Source organism: Lactuca serriola, chromosome 3 (genome assembly GCF_051521515.1).
Source record: "Lactuca serriola cultivar US96UC23 chromosome 3, Lser_US96UC23_V15, whole genome shotgun sequence".
NCBI classification, from domain to species: domain Eukaryota; kingdom Viridiplantae; phylum Streptophyta; class Magnoliopsida; order Asterales; family Asteraceae; genus Lactuca; species Lactuca serriola.
In genome coordinates, this window is record NC_136410.1 from 261,602,291 (window position 1) to 261,623,238 (window position 20,948).

Here is a 20,948-nt window from a genome sequence, read left to right on the forward strand (position 1 = left end):
GTCTGCAAGGAGGATATCTAGAAGACAACCTTTAGGACTCGTGATCCGATGTGATCCGAGGATGTATACTCGAGATCTTCGGTGTGGAGTTCCCGATAGATATGGTCCCGATTGCGATGAGGTACGTATGTGTTATAGTGGGCATGGATTGGTTGAGCCAATTTGGAGCTGTTATAGACTGCGGGCATCAATTGGTGACGATACGAGACCCTAGTGGGGGAGTACTTACGGTGTACGGCGAGGGTACCCGACGCGAGTCAGCGTTTTGTTCGGCTGCCAGAGCGAGACAGAGTTTGCAGCAGGGTAGTAGCTAGTTTGTAACCTATGTGATGGACACACGAGTGGCCACTGGGAGGCCAAGTTTGATCGATGAGGTCCCGATAGTGTGCGAGTTCCCGGATGTTTTTCCCGAGGAATTGCTAGGTGTGCCTCCCAAGAGGTAAGTAGAGTTCCATATCGACTTGGTTCCGGGGGCAGCACCTATCGCCAAGTCGCCTTATCACCTTGCGCCGCCAGAGATGCAGGAGTTATCCTTGCAGCTTCAAGAGCTGCTGGGGAAAGGGTTTATTAGACCGAGTAGCACACCTTGGGGAGCGCCGATCGTTTTTGTCAAGAAAAATGATAGTTCACATCGGATGTGCATTGATTACCGAGAGTTGAACAAGTTGACAGTCAAGAACCGTTATCCGTTACCGATGATTGACAATCTGTTCGATCAGTTGCATGGGGCGTCTTGGTTTTCCAAAATAGACTTGAGGTTGGGATATCATCAGATGAGGGTTCGGGACGAAGATATCCAGAAGACGGGGTTCAGAACTCGTTATGGGCATTACAAGTTCGTGGTGATGCCTTTTGGGCTCACCAATGCACTAACAATGTTCATGGATCTCATGAACAGGGTGTGCAGGGCAATGTTGGATCGGTTAGTGATCTTGTTTATTGACGATATGTTAGTGTACTCGAGATCTAGAGAGCAACACAAGGAGCATCTGAGAGAAATTCTTGAGTGTTGAGATCGGAGAGGCTTTTCACCAAGTTCACCAAGTGTGATTTTTGGTTACGAGAGGTCTAGTTCTTGGGAAACCTCGTTAACCAGGATGGGATATTGGTCGACCCGGACAAGATTGAGGCGATTATGAGATGGGAGGTACCGAGATCGCTCACCGAGATTAGAAGTTTTCTAGGGCTGGCCGGCTACTATCGGATTTCTCCAAGATTGTTGTACCTCTCACCAGGTTGACCTGAAAGGGTGTTGCTTTGTCATGGGGTCCGGAGCAGCAGACCTTGTTTGAGACACTTCGCCAGAGATTGTGCGAAGCCCCAGTGCTTGCCCTCCCGAAAGGGATGGAGGATTTTGTGGTGTATTGTGACGCATCGATATAAGAGTTGGGTGCAGTACTTATATAGAGAGGGCATGTGATAGCGTATGCGTCGAGGCAGCTGAAGCCTCATGAGATGAGGTATCCCACTCATGATTTGGAGTTGGGGGCAGTGGTATTCGCCCTCAAGATGTGGCGTCACTACTTGTATGGGGTTCGGTGTACCATCTACACGGACCACAAGAGTTTGAAGTATTTGATGGACTAGCCCAATCTGAATATGAGCCAGAGGAGATGGCTAGATGTGGTAAAGGATTACGATTGTGAGATCCTGTACCACCCGGGAAAGGCTAATGTCGTAGCTGATGCCCTGATCCGTAAGGCGGAGAGCGCCCCGATTCGAGATATTTGTATGCGGTTGACAGTGATGACTCCAGTGTTGGACACCATTTGGGAGGACTAGGCAGAGGCCGTGAGACCGGAGAACCATAAAAGGGAGTGGGTGATTGGGTAGGTGCCGGAGTTCATTATCGATAGTCGCAGGTTGATGACCCTTCAGGGTCGGATTTGGGTGTCGTATACAGGCGGAGCGCGCACCACCTTGATGGAGGAGCCGCATAAATTGAGATTTTCGATCCATCCCAGGGCCACTAAGATGTATTTGGATTTGAAGTGGGATTATTGGTGGCCGTGTATGAAGAGGGATGTAGCATGGTTTGTTGAGAGGTGCTTAACCTGTCGCAGGGTTAAGGCTGAGCACTAGCGACCGCATGGGTTGTTGTAGCCACTGCAAGTTCCCCAATGGAAGTGGGAACAAATTTCTATGGATTTCATAACCAAGTTGCCGAGGATCGCGAGGGGTGTCGACGAAATTTGGGTTATCGTCGACCGGCTGACGAAGAGCCCTCACTTTCTTGCTATCAGTGAGAGCTCTTCTGCTGAGAGGCTGGCAGAGTTGTATGTGAGGGAGGTGGTAACACGGCATGGAGTGCCGATCTCGATTGTATCAGATCGGGATGTACGTTTTACTTCCATGTTCTGGAAGAAATTCCACGAGGAGCTGGTCACGAGGCTGCATTTCAGTACCTCTTACCATCCACAGACGAATGGACAGAGTGAGCGGACGATTTAGATGCTTGAGGACATGCTTCAGGCATGTGTGTTGGACTTCGGAGGAAGTTGGGACACGTATCTGCCTTTGGCTGAGTTTTCCTATAACAACAGCCACCAAGTTGCGGAGGACCGCGAGGGGTGTCGACGCAATTTGGGTGATCGTCGATCGGCTGACGAAGAGCCCTCACTTTCTTGCTATCAGTGAGAGCTCTTCTGCTGAGAGGCTGACAGAGTTCTATGTGAGGGAGATGGTAGCGTGGCATGCAGTGCCGATCTCGATTGTATCAGATCGGGATGTACGTTTTACTTCCATGTTCTGGAAGAAATTTCATGAGGAGTTGGGCACGAGGCTGCATTTCAGTACCGCTTACCATCCACAGACGGACGGACAGAGTGAGCGGACGATTCAGACACTCGAGGACTTGCTTCAGGCATGTGTGTTCGACTTCGGAGGAAGTTGGGACACGTATCTGCCTTTGGCTGAGTTTTCCTATAACAACAGCCACCATTCGAGCATTGGTATGCCTCCCTTTGAGTTGTTGTATGGGAGGAGGTGTTGGAATCCCATTTGTTAGGGAGAGGTAGGGTAGTGAGTGATGGGCAGCACTGAGATAGTGCTTCAGAAGACAGAGCAGATACAACAGGTTAGACAGAGATTGCTGATGGCCCAGAGTCGCCAGAAGAGTTATGCGGATAGGCTTCGATTAGAGCTCGAGTTTCAGGTTAGAGATTTTGTACTCTTGAAGGTGTCTCCTTGGAAATGAGTGATCCGATTCAGGAAAAGGGACAAGTTGGGGCCTCGGTACATTCGACCGTTCAGGGTGATTGCGAGGGTGGGTAGAGTAGCATATCGATTGGAGCTAGCTGCGGAGTTGAGCCAGATTCATGATACGTTCCACGTGTCTCAGTTGAGGAAGTGTATAGCCGACGAGTCGAGAGTGGTGCCATTAGAGGATATCCAGGTGGACGCGGGTCTGAATTATGTCGAAAGACCGATCGCGATCTTGGACTGGAAGGTCAAGGTTCTGAGGAACAAGGAGGTGCCTCTTGTTTAGGTCCAGTGGCAGCATCGGAGGGGGTCCGAGCTGACTTGGGAGCCGTAGTGCGAGATGCTAGAGCAGCATCCGGAGTTGTTTTCAGCATGAGACTTCGACGGCGAAGTATGGTTCTAGTGGGGGAGAATTGTAACATCCCGAAATTCAGGTAAATCTATTTAGCCCTTTCATTTTGTCAAGTTGTCAAGATTGGTCCCTTAAGTGAGTTCTTGTGACAAATGAGTGCGCTGGGTGTACTGAGGGGTACGCTGCACGTACTCATGCGCTTATTTTGGATGCGGACTCATCTGGGTATGCTGGACGTACCCAGGGTTACGTTGGACGTAACGGGTCCAGATGAAAACCCTAAATGTTTGGCTTGTGCACTATTTAAAGAATGCTAAGGCTCATTTCTCAACCTCCATATCAGAGAGTGAACCCTAAGAGAGAGCCTTCCATTTTCCTTAGCTTGATTGTGTGTGTTTTGGAGCTAAAAGTGTCTTGGTGTGATAGTGAAGAAGAAGGAGAAGAGCTTGTGGAGGCTAGGGCTTGAAGTGCAAGTTTGGATCTGAGATCTACAGAGAAAGGAGCTTCATCTAGAGGTATAAAGTTCAAAAATTTCCTCATTATTTGGTTTGATATCGCATGGACCATTTTTAGGGTTAAAAGTCCCATAGGTGGAGACTTTATGAGTGTAATGTACTCCATGGACCTAGATCTATCCCATTTCAGTGATATTTGTGTTATAGATCGATAAAGTTTCCATCTTGGTCGTTGCTATGAGGTCATGCTTGAGTTATGAGCTTTTTAGAGTTGGGAAATGGAATGTTATGGCTGTTAGTGACTTGTCCAGCCATGAAAAGGCTTAAAGTCACCAATTTTATGGATTAAGAGGCTTAGAAATGGTCAAATATAGAAGTTGGACGTGGATCTTAACTGTTTAAGACCTCAAAGAGCTTAAAGTCTGAAACTGGGAGTTATGCGGGGCGTAATCCCAATACACGGGGCGTAAGGGGTCACGCACCCCGTTTCTGTGCGGACGCCAGGTACGCCCAACGTACATGTTTGGTACGCGCAGCGTAACCCGGAGAGTTGACTTTTGTTGACTTTTAGGGTTTGGTCAACTTTAGGGTCTTTGAGCCATGAGAGGGGTAAAATGGTCTTTTACCCTTCTAAGAGTACTAAGAGAGGGAATAGTCTAGCCTTGAGAAATGTATTGATTTAGAGTGTTTATTTCATATGATTAGGCGGAGGCTAGACCCGATTTTACAGAGTTCGAGATTACCGAGTTACCCGAGGTGAGTCTTCTCACTATACTGTACCTGGAAGGGTACCTATGTGTGACGGGAAGGTATTGTATGCTATGAGATGTATATGCTATATGCTGTTATGTGAGATGTATGTGTTATGAATGTTATGTATGATAAGGATCGGAAGGTCGATATGGGTAGGACTGGAAGGTTTATCGGGATTCGGGACGGAAGTCCCCTGAGACACTTGGATCGGAAGATCCTACAGGGTTATGGCCTGGAAAGGCGTATGTGTTGTATGTGGTATTTTGGGGAACTCACTAAGCATTTACGCTTACAGTGTTGTGTTATGTGTTTCAGGTACCAGTGAGGATCGCGGGAATGTGCCGACTTGATCTGTACACACATGAGGAGCCTTTACATTTTTATGATCTTGGGGTGTGATGTTATGAATTGATTTTGTGATACAATGATGTTTTTATAAAAATTATGAATAAAACTGTGTTTTTAAAATGTGAAAAATTATTTGAATTTTTTTTGGGTGTTACACCCCTGCTTAGCAGGACCCTTGCAAGTCAATATAAAAGTACTTTGGACAAACAAAAATAATGACAGAGATGGAAGTAAATTTATGAGCGTAATTAATTTGTGCCTTTAATCAAATTTACATCAAAGAACCAAAATTTATAAAGTAACTTTCCATGGTTTACATAGAAGACTTACAGTCATTGAAAGCAGAAATAGACAAATCTACTTGAATCATAAACATCGATTGTCATGCCAGAGTATCAAATCAAACAATGGCTTTATATCCGATCAGTCAGACTGTACAAATATCATTTCGTCTGAGAACATGATGAAATTATGCTTCAGATCGTAGCAAATTTCATCAAAAATAAACTATCGACATTCAAGTGAAAGAAAAGTAACACGGATAAGTAACAATTGCAAGAAGTTTTAACATGTAATACACATATAACCTATGACAGAGTCGTGTATGCTCTATTTTTTCCATGATATTATGACCGAGTTCCCATCGAAGAACGATGTGGAGAAGATTAAAGAGAAGGTCTCGATCATCATCATAGCTCTGAAATGAAATTTAAGGGATTACAATCATGTAAATAAATATCAAACCGCTGATTTTTAGGGATTACAATCAATCCCACTTAATCAGGGGTTAAGATTTTGATATTGTTGGTAATTCCAATTTGATATATTTGGTAATTCCAGATTACATGCATTCTAAAAATCATATTTGGTTTTTGAATTTAAAAATAAAATCCCATAAAATTACACGTGTCAAGTTCTGTTTGCACCAATCCCATTCATTTACAGTTCCATCAAATTCTTGAATCATCAAGTTTTTAATTTTTGTTTGCTCTGAAGGGTCCTGTGGTGCATTTTGATTTTTGACTTTGAATCTCATACTAAATGACTGTAGAGGAAAATACAAAATGATGATGAGAACATACCTTTCCAATTAAAGAAGGTTCGATTATTGAGTCGACATTCTCCACAGCCTGACTAGTCAATAATGACATGTAAAGTTTAGTTTAGTGGGGATTATTACTTATTAGGGAGTGAAATCATATGAATAACACATGCGTTTAGGAACAAGAGTTTTACCAACCTTCAAGACACCTTTCCAAGATAGTCAGAACCTTAATATCTTAATTCTAGGGCTTCATATATACTTGTGAATACAAAATATAAAAAGATAAAACAGTTATAAGCTATAAGTCAAAACATCCATGATTGTAATAAAAGAATGTGTAGGAAAGTATGTTTGTGTATTATACATGTTGAAGCACCGCTGGGTACTGCAGATCTGGCCAATGTTCCATTAGAGAGCATAACATCAATCTGAAATTATTAATTTCAGTTCCCAATCGGTTTGGTTTAACAATACTCGGCAATATCAAAATCGAACATACAAAACATTCGGACAGTTTCCATAGTCCATAACTAACATCCAAGGAGTCAATATACTATTGAATTTTTTAAACAGATCATATGAAGTATATGCTCTTGTTTCCAGCAAGGTTTGCAATGTTCTGTGTGTGTGTGTTATTTATTAAGACCAAAAATAAGTCAAATAACTTGTAAAACTTCATATCAAAGAGACAGAGAGATCAGCTTGAATAACAGAGAGAATGAAACAGAATTATAACTACAAAGTTACAATTTGCATCAATCTTTATGAGCAGAAACAGAAAAATTCATCGAGGGTGATGAATAACATAAAGAATGGAAATGAATCCATCCTTAATATGCATAATCGAAAGAAGCACGTTGTGAATTACAATGAAATCAAACCTCCGAAATCTCGTGACCAACATTCTGAACGTGAATGACTTTAGAAGGCTCTGTCATTTTAAATTATCCTGAAAAAAGAAATTGAACTGATTCATGAAAAAGGTTCCACGTACAATATATGAAGCAATCAATTCTAAGATCCAAAAGAAAAAACGGTTGATGATTGCTAATCAAGCAAAACAAAAGAATTTGGAAGTAAAACCCTAAATTTCCATGGGGAATTGTAATAAGATAACGTGAAAAAATCAAACTGAATCTTCTTGGAAGGGGAAAACCACAGATGTAAAGGAGTGAGAACCGTAAATCTGAATAAAGGGGAATCGCACCTGAAGATGATGAATCTGAAAAACAAAATGACGATGTGTATCTATTCGACGATGACGTTCAGTTGTGTGCAAAGAAAAGTGAGGAATGAAATTGGGTATGAAACGTAAGAGGTAAGTTGAAATTTAAGACGCTGGTATATTCGATGATGACGTCATCAAAAATATCCAATGGTGGAGAAATAGGAGTGAAATAAAATCAATGATCCTTATCTCTTCCATTTAGATTTTAAAGTTCTGTTTTAATAGTATTTAGAGATTATCTAATACACTTCAAAATTAATTTACAGGGATCGGGTTGATCTCTACATTTTTGCATTCATTTTACCGAATCTTGTAATCAATTTATTAGATAATAACATTTTTTTATAATTAAATGACTATAAGGCTATAACTTTCCACCAATACTTATTTATAATCGTTCTTTATCATGACACCAACCTTCATTCGGTCATATATCGGCCAAGACATTGTCACCACGAGACCACTTATTTTCAAACACACTTATTATGCCCACTAAGCTAAGTAATACGTTGGATTCCACATTATATGGACCGAAACAAAATCTAACACCAAAGATTTCTTCCTGTTGCAACACCAAATTGCTTACAATAATTTATGTAGTACGTGACACGAGATCTCACAGCAGCTCGGTTTTTTCCTTTGCATTCATTCCCATTGATGGCCTCGATCGTTGCTCCAAACCCCTTACCAGAAGCAAAGTCCCAATGAACATTTTCCATCCAAAACCACAAGGCAGTTTTGAATGAAACCACTCGGTTTGTAGCCACGATCTCTGGGTTATTGATCCCATCGAACCCAAGGCTCTTTCCGGCTGCACCATAGTTGTAGTTCCATGCAAGTTGCATTGGACCTCTACCATAGTAACGTTTCTTAGGGTTGCATGGATATGGTGAGTCGACTGTGTCACAATAACTTTTCGAACGACCATTTATTTCTTCTATATAACAAAAGTCTGCAAACCAGCATATGTAGATATTCAGAATTAACGATATTTGTTATTCATTTACCCTAAATATTCTCAATAGACTTACGTTTAGTCAAATATGTAACATGAGCAAAGAAAGCCGCAATTTCACGCTTGGAATCCATGATTGAACCGGATCTACCAAAACGTGGATAGTTTTTTATGACGGTAAGAAAGGCATCTCGTGTGTAAAATCTTCTTCCAGGGCAATTTCGTGCCGACTTAGCAACAATCCCATTAAAGAATGCGTTCGTTACTATCCCAGGGACATAAACATTATTTGGAGGGGCTGGCAGAGAACATGCGCCACCTCGACAGTCTTTTCCACAATAAGCTTTTGTGGTTCCACAAAAGCCATACTTACTACAACACTGGTGCGGACGACAATTGCACTTCTGGGATGCAGCCAGCTCCGGGAGGAGGATGACGGCAAGAAATACTCCGGCGAATAGGAGGGTTGTTCTCATTTTGTTTGGCTGGTGTTTGAAAGTAGAATGTTGAAGAGAAATATTTATCGGGTAAAAGTCTTCTCCTAAGTCTCCCACTATAATTATTAGAATAAATTAAGAAATGTTCGATGTTGTTTGGTTGTATTGAACTTTCATATTTATATAAAAAATTAAGGTTAATAACAAAAAATTTATACCTTTAATATAACTTTTAAAACAAAGGGTTTTTAGCCCGGCGGTATCTGGTGGTGCCCTCCCTTTTTGAGGTCGAGAGTTCAAGTTCCGTCGTGGACATAAGTGAAATTAAGTGTTAATTTAGGAGTAGATTATTATATTTGTATTTGCCGGTTCAAAAAAAAAATACAGCTTTTAAAAAGTTTACATGTTACGTCCCTGTGGTGTCAAAACTTACAACGTTGGTTTTTCCACTAACCCGATTAGAAAACAAATCTTAAGTCAAAATAAAATGACCCTTATACCCCTTACTTTTTATTTTCTAAACTATATAGAACAAATATGCAATTTCATTAAATAAAATCAAGCGAAATCGAGTAAACTAACTCTTATAAATGAACGATTTAAAAAAAATAACCATTCTTTGTAAATAACTACTTTGTCCGAAATATAACATTCTGAAGAGGTCTCCGGAACACCGGAATAGGATTCCGGACAGTCATTCAAGAAAAAAAAATTATGTGTAAAATGTTTTTTTTTTTTTTTTTTTTTTTTTTTTTCTTTTTGTATAAGTTTTGTTTTTATAAAATCTAAAATACAAATGTAATCATAAAAATCAACGAAAAACTAATAAATACATAAACTTAAGGGATTTTTTAAAATAATATTACAATATTCAAATGATCTTTTTCCTTGTACCTCAAAAAATTTCCGCCAGTTGTTTACAATATGACATACCTCATTGATTGCTTTTACCCTCCAAAAATATGATTTCCCGACGATCAGCATCTTCAGGAACCAACACAAAGACATCCCACAATCTCCTCTATTGTCAATTTGCTGCTGTACGTCTGGGGACTTTTCGAGGGTCATGTTGAAACTCTCAAGTGGGATTTCATAGGTTGGTTCGGTACCCCAGAAGTTGATACCTACTAGCAGTATATGGATGTGTAGTAGTATATTGATTGAGATATAAAGCTACACAAAAGGTTAGAAATAATTAATCATCAAATAACTTTATATTATAAATTACTATTACTTGGGATATAAACCAGAGATGCTGTTGGCGGCGTTTTGTATTCTTCATGTGGAATCTCTTTTACATCCGACAAGTAAATATATGAATACGAATTCTCAAGGTCATGATTCAGCGGTTGTTTAGGTATGCCTAAGCCATAGTCATGCTCCCACATGTCATTGTACTATATGGTACCCACATCTTGCACGATAAGTTCCTGTGGGGTTCAATAATGTATATTTATAAACAATCCAAAAACATAAAGAGCATAAATTTAAATAAATTTAAATAAGAACTGTATGGGATTGAAATAATTAACAATGTACCTTCACTCCCTTCGAGGTACCAACATTGTCTCCCGGAGTCTTATTGATAAGTTTTAAAAGCATGAATAAAGTAGTGTCATACCCTGCTAATCGCTTATCATGTGACCTCATATGCTTGCATCATTCACTAAGCTCATTTTGCAATTGACAGACCTTGTTTTGCAAGCCAATAATGATTCGATCCTTATCAGTTGATGGTTTAGCGACCAACAGTGGTGGTGGTGGTGGCGTGTGAAATGGAACATCCATCTACGCCTTCTTTTGTCGAGGCTCATGGGTAGGGGAGTGTTTGGGTGATGGTGTTAGGGAAGGTTGTAACATCCCAAAAATTTCATACAAAAATTTCATTTTTAATTCTTTTCAAAACATCCAATTGCCATGTCAAACAACAGAAAGTATATCATAGTGAATTAATATCATAGTACAAATCCCAAAATCACATAATGCAGAAAAACATGGGTGGATGCAGTGCGATCAAGCGAGGCCCTTCCCCTTCGAGCTAGAAGTACCTGAAACATAAAGGGTTAATGTGACAAAGCCCTTAAGTTTGCAGCAAATTTTTGGTTTTACCCAAAGTCGTTTTTTAGGTGTGTAAATGCCTAACATTTACACACTTTTGTTCATATTTGCCATTTATCTGGTTTCTAGCTAAGTTCATGCTTAGGTGTCAGTTTCCCCCATGAGACTGATGGCACATCAGCAAGTTTTGTTCACATCTGAAAAATTAATGGCCTAAGGAAGAAAATGAAAAAGCGGAGATTCGAACCTACAAACTCAAGATCTTTATGGTTGTTGACATACCACCAACCCACACACAAATTTGTTAATGTATTTATCAGAAATTGTATTTAATATACATAAACTGGAATTATTATTATTATTATTATTATTATTATTATTATTATTATTATTATTATTAGTAGTAGTAGTAGTAGTAGTAGTAGTAGTAGTAGTAGTAGTAGTAGTATGTTCAAAACTCCAACAACCATCTCCGACAAGACCAAAACGACACCACCACCATCATCGGTGAGGCCAAACCTGAAGCCATCATTACCTGAGGACAAACCTGTGATAATGCCCTAAAAGCAACCATCAGATTTAGATATGTTGCTACCACTGTCACTCGAAAGCCACCGCCATTGTTCAACATCTTCATCATCACCAACCACCTCTAACTGGAACCCTCGCCCTCTCCTTTTTACTCTCACCCATCAAATCATTCAATGTATTCCTCAAAAGGAACCAATATGAAACCATGTTCTGGGGATGGCAATGGGTACGGGGATACCGGGTTTCGTGTTCCCCATCCCCATACCCGAATCCCCATCCCCATCCCCATACCCGAACCCATCCCCATCGGGGATTAAAAATCTATCCCCATCCCCATCCCCAATGGGTAATCGGGGATTTTTCCCCGTTACAAAGTTTTGAACTTTTATGAAAAATAACTTATAATTATATATTAACCAACAAACAAAAACTAACAGAACTAATATAAAACACTATAACCACTGAATGTCTTCAAACACGAACAATAACATTCAAGGTTACACATTAAATCATTCTTTGCAAAAAAAGACATAAAAAGTCTTCCGAAAACTATACGTTTTATTGTTAGAAAACCTTATTTATTCTAATGAACATTTGCTTATGCACTATTAAAAATAAAAACATAAATATTATATATATATATATATATATATATATATATATATATATATATATATATATTGTACCCATCGAGGCCGGTTTCGGATACAGGTATGGGTACCCGACAGGTAAAACCATCCCCATCCCCATCCCCACTTTTTATATTCGGGTAATACCCATCCCCGGTCAACTCGGGTTAGGGTTTCGGGTACCCATTGGGTACAGGTTTTTTGCCATCTCTACCATGTTGATGGATCTGGGTTGAAGACAGTCGGCGACGACAACGACGTTTCTCATGGTTAATGACTTGGTGTATGGTGGTGCTAGGGTTAGGATGAATTTTTATTTGTGAAGGGCATTAAGGGTTTTTCCAACAATTATTAGGGTAATTGGAGAGAGAAAGTAGCAGTGGCGATGGCAACCAGATGTAGAAATACGAGACGAAGAAGAAAGGATGACAATGAGGGAGTGGGAAATGGGAGCCTCTAGGAAATGGGGTTAAGTAAGTAAATGGTATATTTTTAAAATAATAATATAAGGTACATTATATATAATTAACTGGAAGAGAATATAAAAAACAGTGTGTAGCTTGGTGGATAACGCTTTGGGCACTCATATATGTGGTGGTGAGTTCGATTCTTGTTTGTGTTGGTATTCTTTCCTTGCTTTTTTTTTCTGAACAACATAAACAGCTTCCACGTCAGCAGTTAAAATACAACTAAGCGCCCAACTCTCTTGGTGACTAGGTAATTTGCGTAATATGGATAAATGGCCATAAATAATAAGTTATACCCAAATATGAGGCATTAAGGTATTAAGAAAACAACTTTGGGTAAAACCGATAATTTGTTGCAAACTTAAAGACTCTTGTGACATTAACCCAAACATAAACTGAAAATTGTAAGCATAAAGCTTAGTGAGTTCCCCTATAATACACCATACCATACATACATAACAGTCAAAACATAATTGGGTTTATTTCACCCGTTTCGGTATCTTTCAACTGGTACTAGGTATATTTCACCCGCTTCGGTCCCTTTAAACTGATATTGGGTCTATTTCACCTCCTATAGCTAGCATACAATCATAACAACTAGAGTCATAGAGACAACAAGCACATACAAGCATAGCAAGACGTTGCCACCAAGACAACTATCATCATCTAAATATAACTCAGTGGGTCGGCATTGGTGCCTTCAACCCATGAGTATAGTGAAGGAAACTCACCTCAGTCTGAAGATATTAAATCATACTCGGGCTACCTAATCATGAAGTCCTCTCACTAAATCACAAATAATAGTACCCTAATTAGAAATTGGGTCATTAATCGTACTCAAGAGTATAAATCCTAAACCCTGTCTTTAAGGGTAAAAGGCTTCTTAACCCTTCGCTTATTTGGCCTAACATGCCAAGGCTCGAATCTAAACCAGCCCAAAGTCCAAAAGACATTCAATACCTAATATGGGCCCAACAAGGGCCCAAATCTATAAGCCCAAGGTGGCCCAAAACTAAAAGCCCAAAAACTTCTCTAGTGAGTATGCTAAGCGTACCATCAGTACGTCCGACATACTCGAGTGCTTCACAAGGTCGTGACCCAAGGTGCGTACACTCAGCGTACACCTACGTACGCTCAGTGTATGCCCCAGTAGACCATAGCATACTTTAAGGTCTTAATTCACTAAGACCTAATGTCCAACTTCATATCTAAGCTCCTTGAAACGTATTAAGCCATAACGTTGCAAACTTTATGCTTTTGCATATCTCAAAAGGTTCCAAAGCCAACGCAAACAATTTATCCTCAAAGAATGAGCACCAACCTTTCATGGTCCATTATGATCCATCAAATGATGAAATCTAACATTCTAAGCTCCTAGAGTAGATCATACTTACAAGGATGACTCAATGGACCAACATATGATAAAAGCAAGCCTTAAACTAAATCTAACACATGCAGTCATCAAGGTATGAGCTTTATACCTCAACTAAGCTAGAAAGGATGAACAATCTCTAGATCTGCAAGCTCCCTCTTTTCCAGTGTTTCTCCATAAGTCTTCTTCTTCAATATGAACCACACACAAAAAAAAACACATACACAAGGTCAATCTCCTTGGAAAACAGATTGGGGTTTCGAGGTATAGCTCAAGAGGTAATGGAGGCTAATAAGGTGGGGGATTTAGGGGACTTAATGTGTTTAAATATGGTGCACACTCTAAAAATTAGGGTTTGCCCATGACGTACGTACACCCCGCATACATATAGGTATGCCCAACGTACTAAGACTTAAGCCACCAAAATAAAAGGAATAGTAGTTAAGAACTTACCTTGACATGTCGGGCGTTACAAAGATGACATGTAAACTTCCGTGCTGAGAAAATCAAGGTGATCAATCCATGCTGAGCTAACTATCCACCATTCAGTACGACTCTTAGCTTCTCTCAACTCCAACTTCTGCACAAGTCTATTATCCTGCTAACAAAATTATGAAACTATAAATAAAAATAATTTATACATATAAAAGATAATTTTAAAATAAATAAGTAACCATATGTTGTCGATTTTTATAAATTCGTTGCATTGAATCTTTTGTAAAGGCCTCAGTTTCGACCATGCAACAGCTCGAAGGATCACGTTCTCTTGTTGGGTACCAAACAAACTAATCATAGGAAAAGACTCAAAATCTATATCTGAAAAATCCATTTATTAGAATTTTAGAAAACAAAACAATAATAATTTGTTAATCATCTACTTACCCTAAAAGCGTATAAAAAGCTACTTAGGGTCTAGGTCATTTTTAAAGGTTGTTTCTCTTTATGTTCCACTAGATGTATATGCTTGTCAGCCTTATTGAATACAAATTAAATTTCTAAAAAATATTAGCAATGATAATTAGTTTCCCTTAAATATAATCAATAATTATAAATTAACAACCTGATACTTGTTGAATTCATCAAAGTTGGATACCAAAGAAAAATAATCCTCTAAAACAGGTTGTTTACCTAACCACCCATTAATAGATATAAGAGGCATACATGGACCAAATCCTCATCCGATAAGTAACTAAACGAATGCCCAAACACATTCTTCACATCATCTAATATGACAGAGACATTCCTCACGACCATAGGAAACACATGGGATCGGAAACAGGCGCCATAATCGGAGGCAAGAAAATGATCTCCAAAGCGGAAGACGGTGACAAGAAAGAATGCTTTCTTCTAGAAACACAACTCGTAACCCCCAACCTCAAAAACCATTTCCTTTACTTCGCTTCGGGGTTCCAAGATAACGTTGTGGCAAAAGACGTAATGTAGAAGCAAATGATCCACATCTACATTAGCAATATCTAACCACCTCCCAAAACATGAATTTTGGAGAATAGTCACGCATTCCGGTCTATCTTTTAATGTCACAAGAATATACCTACCGATTTTGGGTTTACACGATCGTGTAATGGATGCATCAAAAACCCTGTGATGCTGAAATAAAATGGTTGTTATAAACCAACTCCCGAATGAAAATGACCAACATCCCAGACCTGTTCTTAGTGTTCCAGACCCGTTCTTCATGTTCTGAAATGCTAGATTTTTATGTATACCAACGTTACATAAACAACTAAACTACTTTTGGGTTGGTCCTAATGCAATGACATCTTATATTGCAACTCCGGAACATTTTTAGTTCATTCTGAAGGTGTTCTTCGAATTCCATAATGCAATGTTTTGTTCCAAAACAATACTTTTTAGTGAATAATCACATTATACAAACAACAGAACTAGGTTTGCATTCTTCCTAATGCACGTACATCTTCTATTGCAACTCTGGAACATTGTCAGTTCATTTCGAAGGATATAATTATAAAAAGAAATATTAAGTTGGAGTAAAGAACTTACCCGTAAAACAACCGGGTCATTGTGATCATCTTCCATATCGGAGTGGTGTGTCAGAGATCAGAATCGAAATCGTAAAGTCGGAGTGACGTGTCGGAGATTGAAATCAGAATCAGACAGTTAGAATCGGAATCAAAATTGCGTGTCAGAGATCAGAATCGGAAACTCGGAGCGAGATTCAGAATGAATTCGAGATCAAGAGTTTTTCATAATATATTCAAGAAAATAAGTCTAGGCCTAAAAGTGGTTAGCTTACTCAATTTCCGAAATTGTTTTCGTAACGACCCATTTCGGAGAGAATGGTTATTTTGAAAAAATTAATTTAAATGGGTTATTTTAAAAAAAACACACAAAAAGTAGTTAGTTTACTAAAATTCCCTAAAATCAAAGCTCTAGATTCTAAATACCCATCGTTCAACCCTTGACTCAACTCTTTTTCTCCGATACGACATTACTCGTGCCCTGTTTTCTTGTAACACTCAAACATGAAGGTATGATTATCCTTGAACTATTTTAAATATGAATTAGCATTTTGATTCCTACGCGGGGCGTAGGATGGGCTCCTACGCTCAACGTAGGAGATAGAGTCATCATGAGCATTTTATGGCTTACCTTGGGCGTATGCCTAGGTACGCAACGCGTAATGCACAAAATCATAAACCCTAATTTTGGGGTTGTGAGCCCATTTAAAGGCTCTAAGTCTCTTGAGGTCCTCTTCATACCCAGTCTCCATCCTCCCATCATTTCCCTTCAAAACCCTAGTCATTTGTGAGAGATTTTTTAAGTTATAAGTGTTTGTCTATGTGCTTCTTTGAAGATGAAGACCCTTGGAGAAGCACCTAAGATTCTACGCCTTGTAGATCTAGATCATTCACCTTGTTGTCTACCTCCTGGAGGTATAAAGTTTCCATCTTGACAGTCTATCATGCTAAATCTAGTTAGTTATGCATTTTGTACGTTTTTGTCCCATAACTTGGATCTTGTGAGTATGATCTACTCTAGACCACTTGATGATCATTTCATGTTGTTTTGTGATTTCAGAATCATAAAGTTGAGAGCTTGATCGCCCCATCTACTACCATTCATGAGATCTTGAGCATTAGTGCATTTCATGGACTTAGGGCTTGGCTTATTGCTCTTTTATGGCATGCAAATGGATAAAGTTAGAGATTTTATTCATTAAGTTGTTCCATTGATTCATATTTGAAGGTTAGAGGAGCTAACTTTCTGTAATAAGAGCTTTATGGGATTTTTGGCATTCAAACCTAGTACGCGGGGTGTAATAAATGCTATGATAGGTGTAGCTTGATTTCAGCTTGTAACCACCCAAGCTCTACGTTATTTATAACATCCACAAAAATCACAAAAAATTAAAACTTTTAAAAACAACCCATAGTATTAAAATGTTTACAAAATCATTGTTTCCAAATTGTTTATCCATATCAAAGTGTCCCAAAATCATAAAGAGATAACATAGGATGTCTACTGTTACACCTTCGCCTTCCCACGATCATCTGATGTACCTGAAACAACAACTAAAAACCATAAGCGAAAGCTTAGTGAGTTCCAACAAACTACCAACACACAAACAGATAAGATATACAACAACATGTCGGGTCCAGTCAACCATCGGGTCGGAATACCCCAGGCCTAGTCAACCTCTAGGCCCAGTCATCCTTGGGACGGAATAACCCCAACTGGAATGCCAATATACAACGGGTCCACTTAATCATCAGAATGGAATACCCTCAGGCCCTCAGTATGAGTATGGCATGCCAATAGGCCCTCGACTCGTATCTGGAATGCTCCCAAGCCCTCAGTATGAGTCTGGCATGCCAACCGGCCCTCAACTTATATCTGGAATGCTCTAGGGTTTGTTGGCTACATCACAAAGAAATACAACCACAACCCAACATAATATATCAACATATATCAAATAACAAACATAAGCAACATACAAATAATCATGCATACAGAAATCACAGGTAGTTCTATATATCTACCAATCTATGCATATCAGCAATTAGCATATAATCATGCAGATCTATCGCATACTCAGCATATCAATTTATATCATGATATCAATCCAATGGTAGACCTTGGTGGCTTCGACCCGAAAGTACAGTGATGAAAACTCACCTCACAGTCTGAACAATAGTTGATGAGGTCCTTACTTCGAATCTCAACTCTAACCGTCACCTATTTACCCAAATGACCAATTCTCAAAAACCATTCAAAATACCCCTTGGTCAAACTTGGTCAAAGTCAAAGTCAAAGTCACCCAGCCGAGTCAGACCAGCCAAGTCAACTCATCTGAGTCGACACAGAACTCATATGCATGGCATACTCCAAAGGTACACGGGGCGTACCCAAACCTTGACCGTAGAAGGCAAGTTGACCTCGTCCCGCTGCGTACTCAAGTTACGCAGGGCGTGTACCCATGTTGGATTAATGTATAAGTTCATAACTATATTTGGTATATACTTGACCCGACCCGACATGGTCCATTTGGGTTGCACTTCACCGGCACAATTTATATGGATAATCTTTTGAGAATAGTATATTTATGATTATATTAATATATCATAAGTTTTAATATATTAATATGGAATCATGTAATTTAATTAGTATTGATCAAGAATTAATTTAGAATTAATTAAGTGATCAAAATGAACTAATTAAATATGGACTCTTATATATATATATGTGTGTGATGAGCCAAGTTCATTTAGGTTGGACTAAGCTTTCATGGTTAGTCCATGGAGTGTTTAACCTATGGATCATATGAAATGAAAGGTCATGGGTTTAACCCTAGTCTCCACACTATATTAAGATGTCCTTAGTTGGTGAAATTGGCACTAGTGTGGGTACACTAAGAGGGCTAGCCGATGTCACAAGAGAGAACCAAAGTATTCTTATTCCCAAAGTCTTCCAAGGTGTTTTGGTGATTTGTGATTCCACTTGAGGCTTCCACACTCTTGGGGCTAAGCTCTTAAAGCTTGAAGACATCAAGCTACATCAAAATGTATGTCATCTAACTAAAACTTTGTAGTATAGGTGCTTCATAATATACTAGTTAGGGTGAAACCTTGAAATATTTAATATTTGCATGTACACCATAGGAGTGTTAGAATGTTCAAAGCCCGACAGTGGTATCAGAGCCTAGGCTTGTTTTCTTGTTATACTTGCAAAATTGGCTTAAAAATCGAATTTTGATGTTGTCTGCTCAGCAGACTCACCGAGTCCAAGACAAAATGCATCCAACTCGCTGATTTGGTTTGTTCACTCGACGAGTTGGACCCCCAGACAACATATATTCGACTTTTTTTAGCTGGAATTGGACTAGGAACATTACCCTCAGATGTTTTTGGGCTTATAAACTTGTTTTTGATGTGGTAATGTTCATGCTAATCAAATTTCAAAGATAATTGTCAATAGATTCATGTTTTGTATTAGTTTAAAAGTTATGCTAATTACATGAAAAAGTTTGATGTGAATTATCTTTGTTCATATGAGTTGCTTAGATTAATAGAAAAGTTAATTGAATAGTTGTTTTCAATCTATTTTATTCTAAAAGTTGATTCTAAAATGTGTTTGTGTAACTTGTCCTCAAGTTACATGAAAAGTCACATTTAAGTTTCTTAAAACTCACAAAAATTGTCATAGGTTAGAAAAATGAAGAGTCTCGTTCTCATTAAATGGTTTTATGACTCCATAACTTGTCCTCAAGTTGTGGAGGTTCAAGAGTCTCTTCATCAAATAAAATATGTGTAACCTTAGTTAAACTCATAAAGCTTCCATAAGTTATGAATTATGACGAGTCACTTTCTTAATTAGTTTAAAGTCTTCCATAACTTGTCCTCAAGTTATGGAACTTGAAGAGTTATTTTTTTTAATTAAAACTACTTTAAACACATAAGTTATGGAATTAATTAGTTTTGAATAGTTTCAAAACATGTCCTCAAGTTTTGGAATTTGAAAAGTTTTCACTTATGAATACTTTAATTCCAAGTTAGCCCTTAGAATTTTAAAAGTTAAAATTCAACCCTTATACTTTATAATATTATAAGTTAATAATATATATATATATATATATATATATATATATATATATATGTGTGTGTGTGTGTGTGTGTGTGTGTATAAGAGTAAAGTCAGTCTTACCGTTAGTAGGCCTCATTCACGAAGCCGGTCTATAAGGGGGGTATAAGGTTACTGCCTATAAAATGGCAGTTTAATGGGTGTCTACTCTCACCCACCACTTCCTTGACTGGTGGAGGGTCGTTAGCCGAACGGGTAGGACAAAGACTATAAATTCTCCCTTCATTAAAATTATTAATGATATATACTAAGTAACTAAACCTTTTATAAATACCCAATCTTAGTTACTTAGGGAAGGGTGAATAAGGTGCTAATCCATGAAATTACACTTTGCACTTTGTTTAAGTCGGTTAGTGGAGCGTGTGTGGTTAACCGGCACACTAACTTGTATTTAACAAGGTAGGCAAAGGGTAACTTAATGTTTATCACAGTATCAATGGAGCGTGTGTGGTTTAACGACACATCGATTGAGGGGTAAACACTTAAGGGTACCAAGTAATTTGCATGGTTACTTCACACCTTGTTTTGTGATCCCCGACATCCTAGTCACAAAACCTGAAGGGCACACTCGAGATTGAAATTGAACAGTTCAATGAATCTCAAAAGATCTAGGAGTTTCAAATCCAATTAAAAACCTAATAATTTATTTCGTTTTTCATGGTGGAAATTGGTGAATCGTCATTCACCTACCTTCAAATATTCTATATCTTGGATTACGACATCCCTCTACCAAGTTATAAAATATTGTGTTGGGTCCTAGCCTTAATATTTCATATTGGGTGTTATATTAAGGACCTTAGATCAACTATCTTGAATATCTCCCAAAAGATGTCTAGTTCAGACATCTATGATCTTCCCAAATCTCTTGGAACTTCAATTCCTCCACTTCCTCCAATTATTCTCCCTAACCCACAAGTTCAAGGTCACTCAAGTCCTATTGGCAAGGCAAGGTCTAGGTGTGATCACATCTTGGAGATGAAGTCACATACTGACAAGC

The 20,948-nt window shown here is 38.8% G+C and overlaps 1 protein-coding gene and 1 long non-coding RNA gene across 5 annotated transcripts; both read right to left on the reverse strand.

Moving 5' to 3' along the window:
- Positions 1 to 5,408: 5,408 nt before the first annotated feature.
- LOC145094880 (uncharacterized) lies at positions 5,409 to 7,458 on the reverse strand. Of its 4 annotated transcripts, none has more exons than XR_013703625.1 (5): positions 7,362 to 7,458; positions 6,519 to 7,103; positions 6,350 to 6,412; positions 6,192 to 6,239; positions 5,409 to 5,806 (listed from the first exon to the last, which is right to left on the reverse strand). It is a non-coding gene; the product is annotated as an uncharacterized LOC145094880 (long non-coding RNA). The 4 variants fall into 4 exon arrangements; XR_013703626.1 differs by having other exon boundaries at positions 5,410 to 5,806; positions 6,350 to 6,582; positions 7,036 to 7,103; XR_013703624.1 differs by having other exon boundaries at positions 5,416 to 5,806; positions 7,036 to 7,103.
- Positions 7,459 to 7,766: 308 nt separating this feature from the next.
- On the reverse strand, positions 7,767 to 8,842 carry LOC145093953 (endochitinase EP3-like). Its single transcript, XM_079032200.1, has 2 exons — positions 8,414 to 8,842; positions 7,767 to 8,334 (listed from the first exon to the last, which is right to left on the reverse strand). Exons 1-2 carry the CDS (start codon positions 8,811 to 8,813, stop codon positions 7,925 to 7,927), a joined length of 810 nt encoding a protein of 269 aa, XP_078888326.1. The 5' UTR covers positions 8,814 to 8,842; the 3' UTR covers positions 7,767 to 7,924.
- Between the last annotated feature and the right edge of the window lie 12,106 nt (positions 8,843 to 20,948).

Bases quoted from the DNA above. Each gene is read 5' to 3' on its own strand.
- LOC145093953 (XM_079032200.1), bottom strand. From the start codon at position 8,813: ATGAGAACAACCCTCCTATTCGCCGGAGTATTTCTTGCCGTCATCCTC. The intron at 8,335-8,413 runs GTAAGTCTATTG...GCTGGTTTGCAG, and splicing joins TGTTACATATTTGACTAAAC to ACTTTTGTTATATAGAAGAA.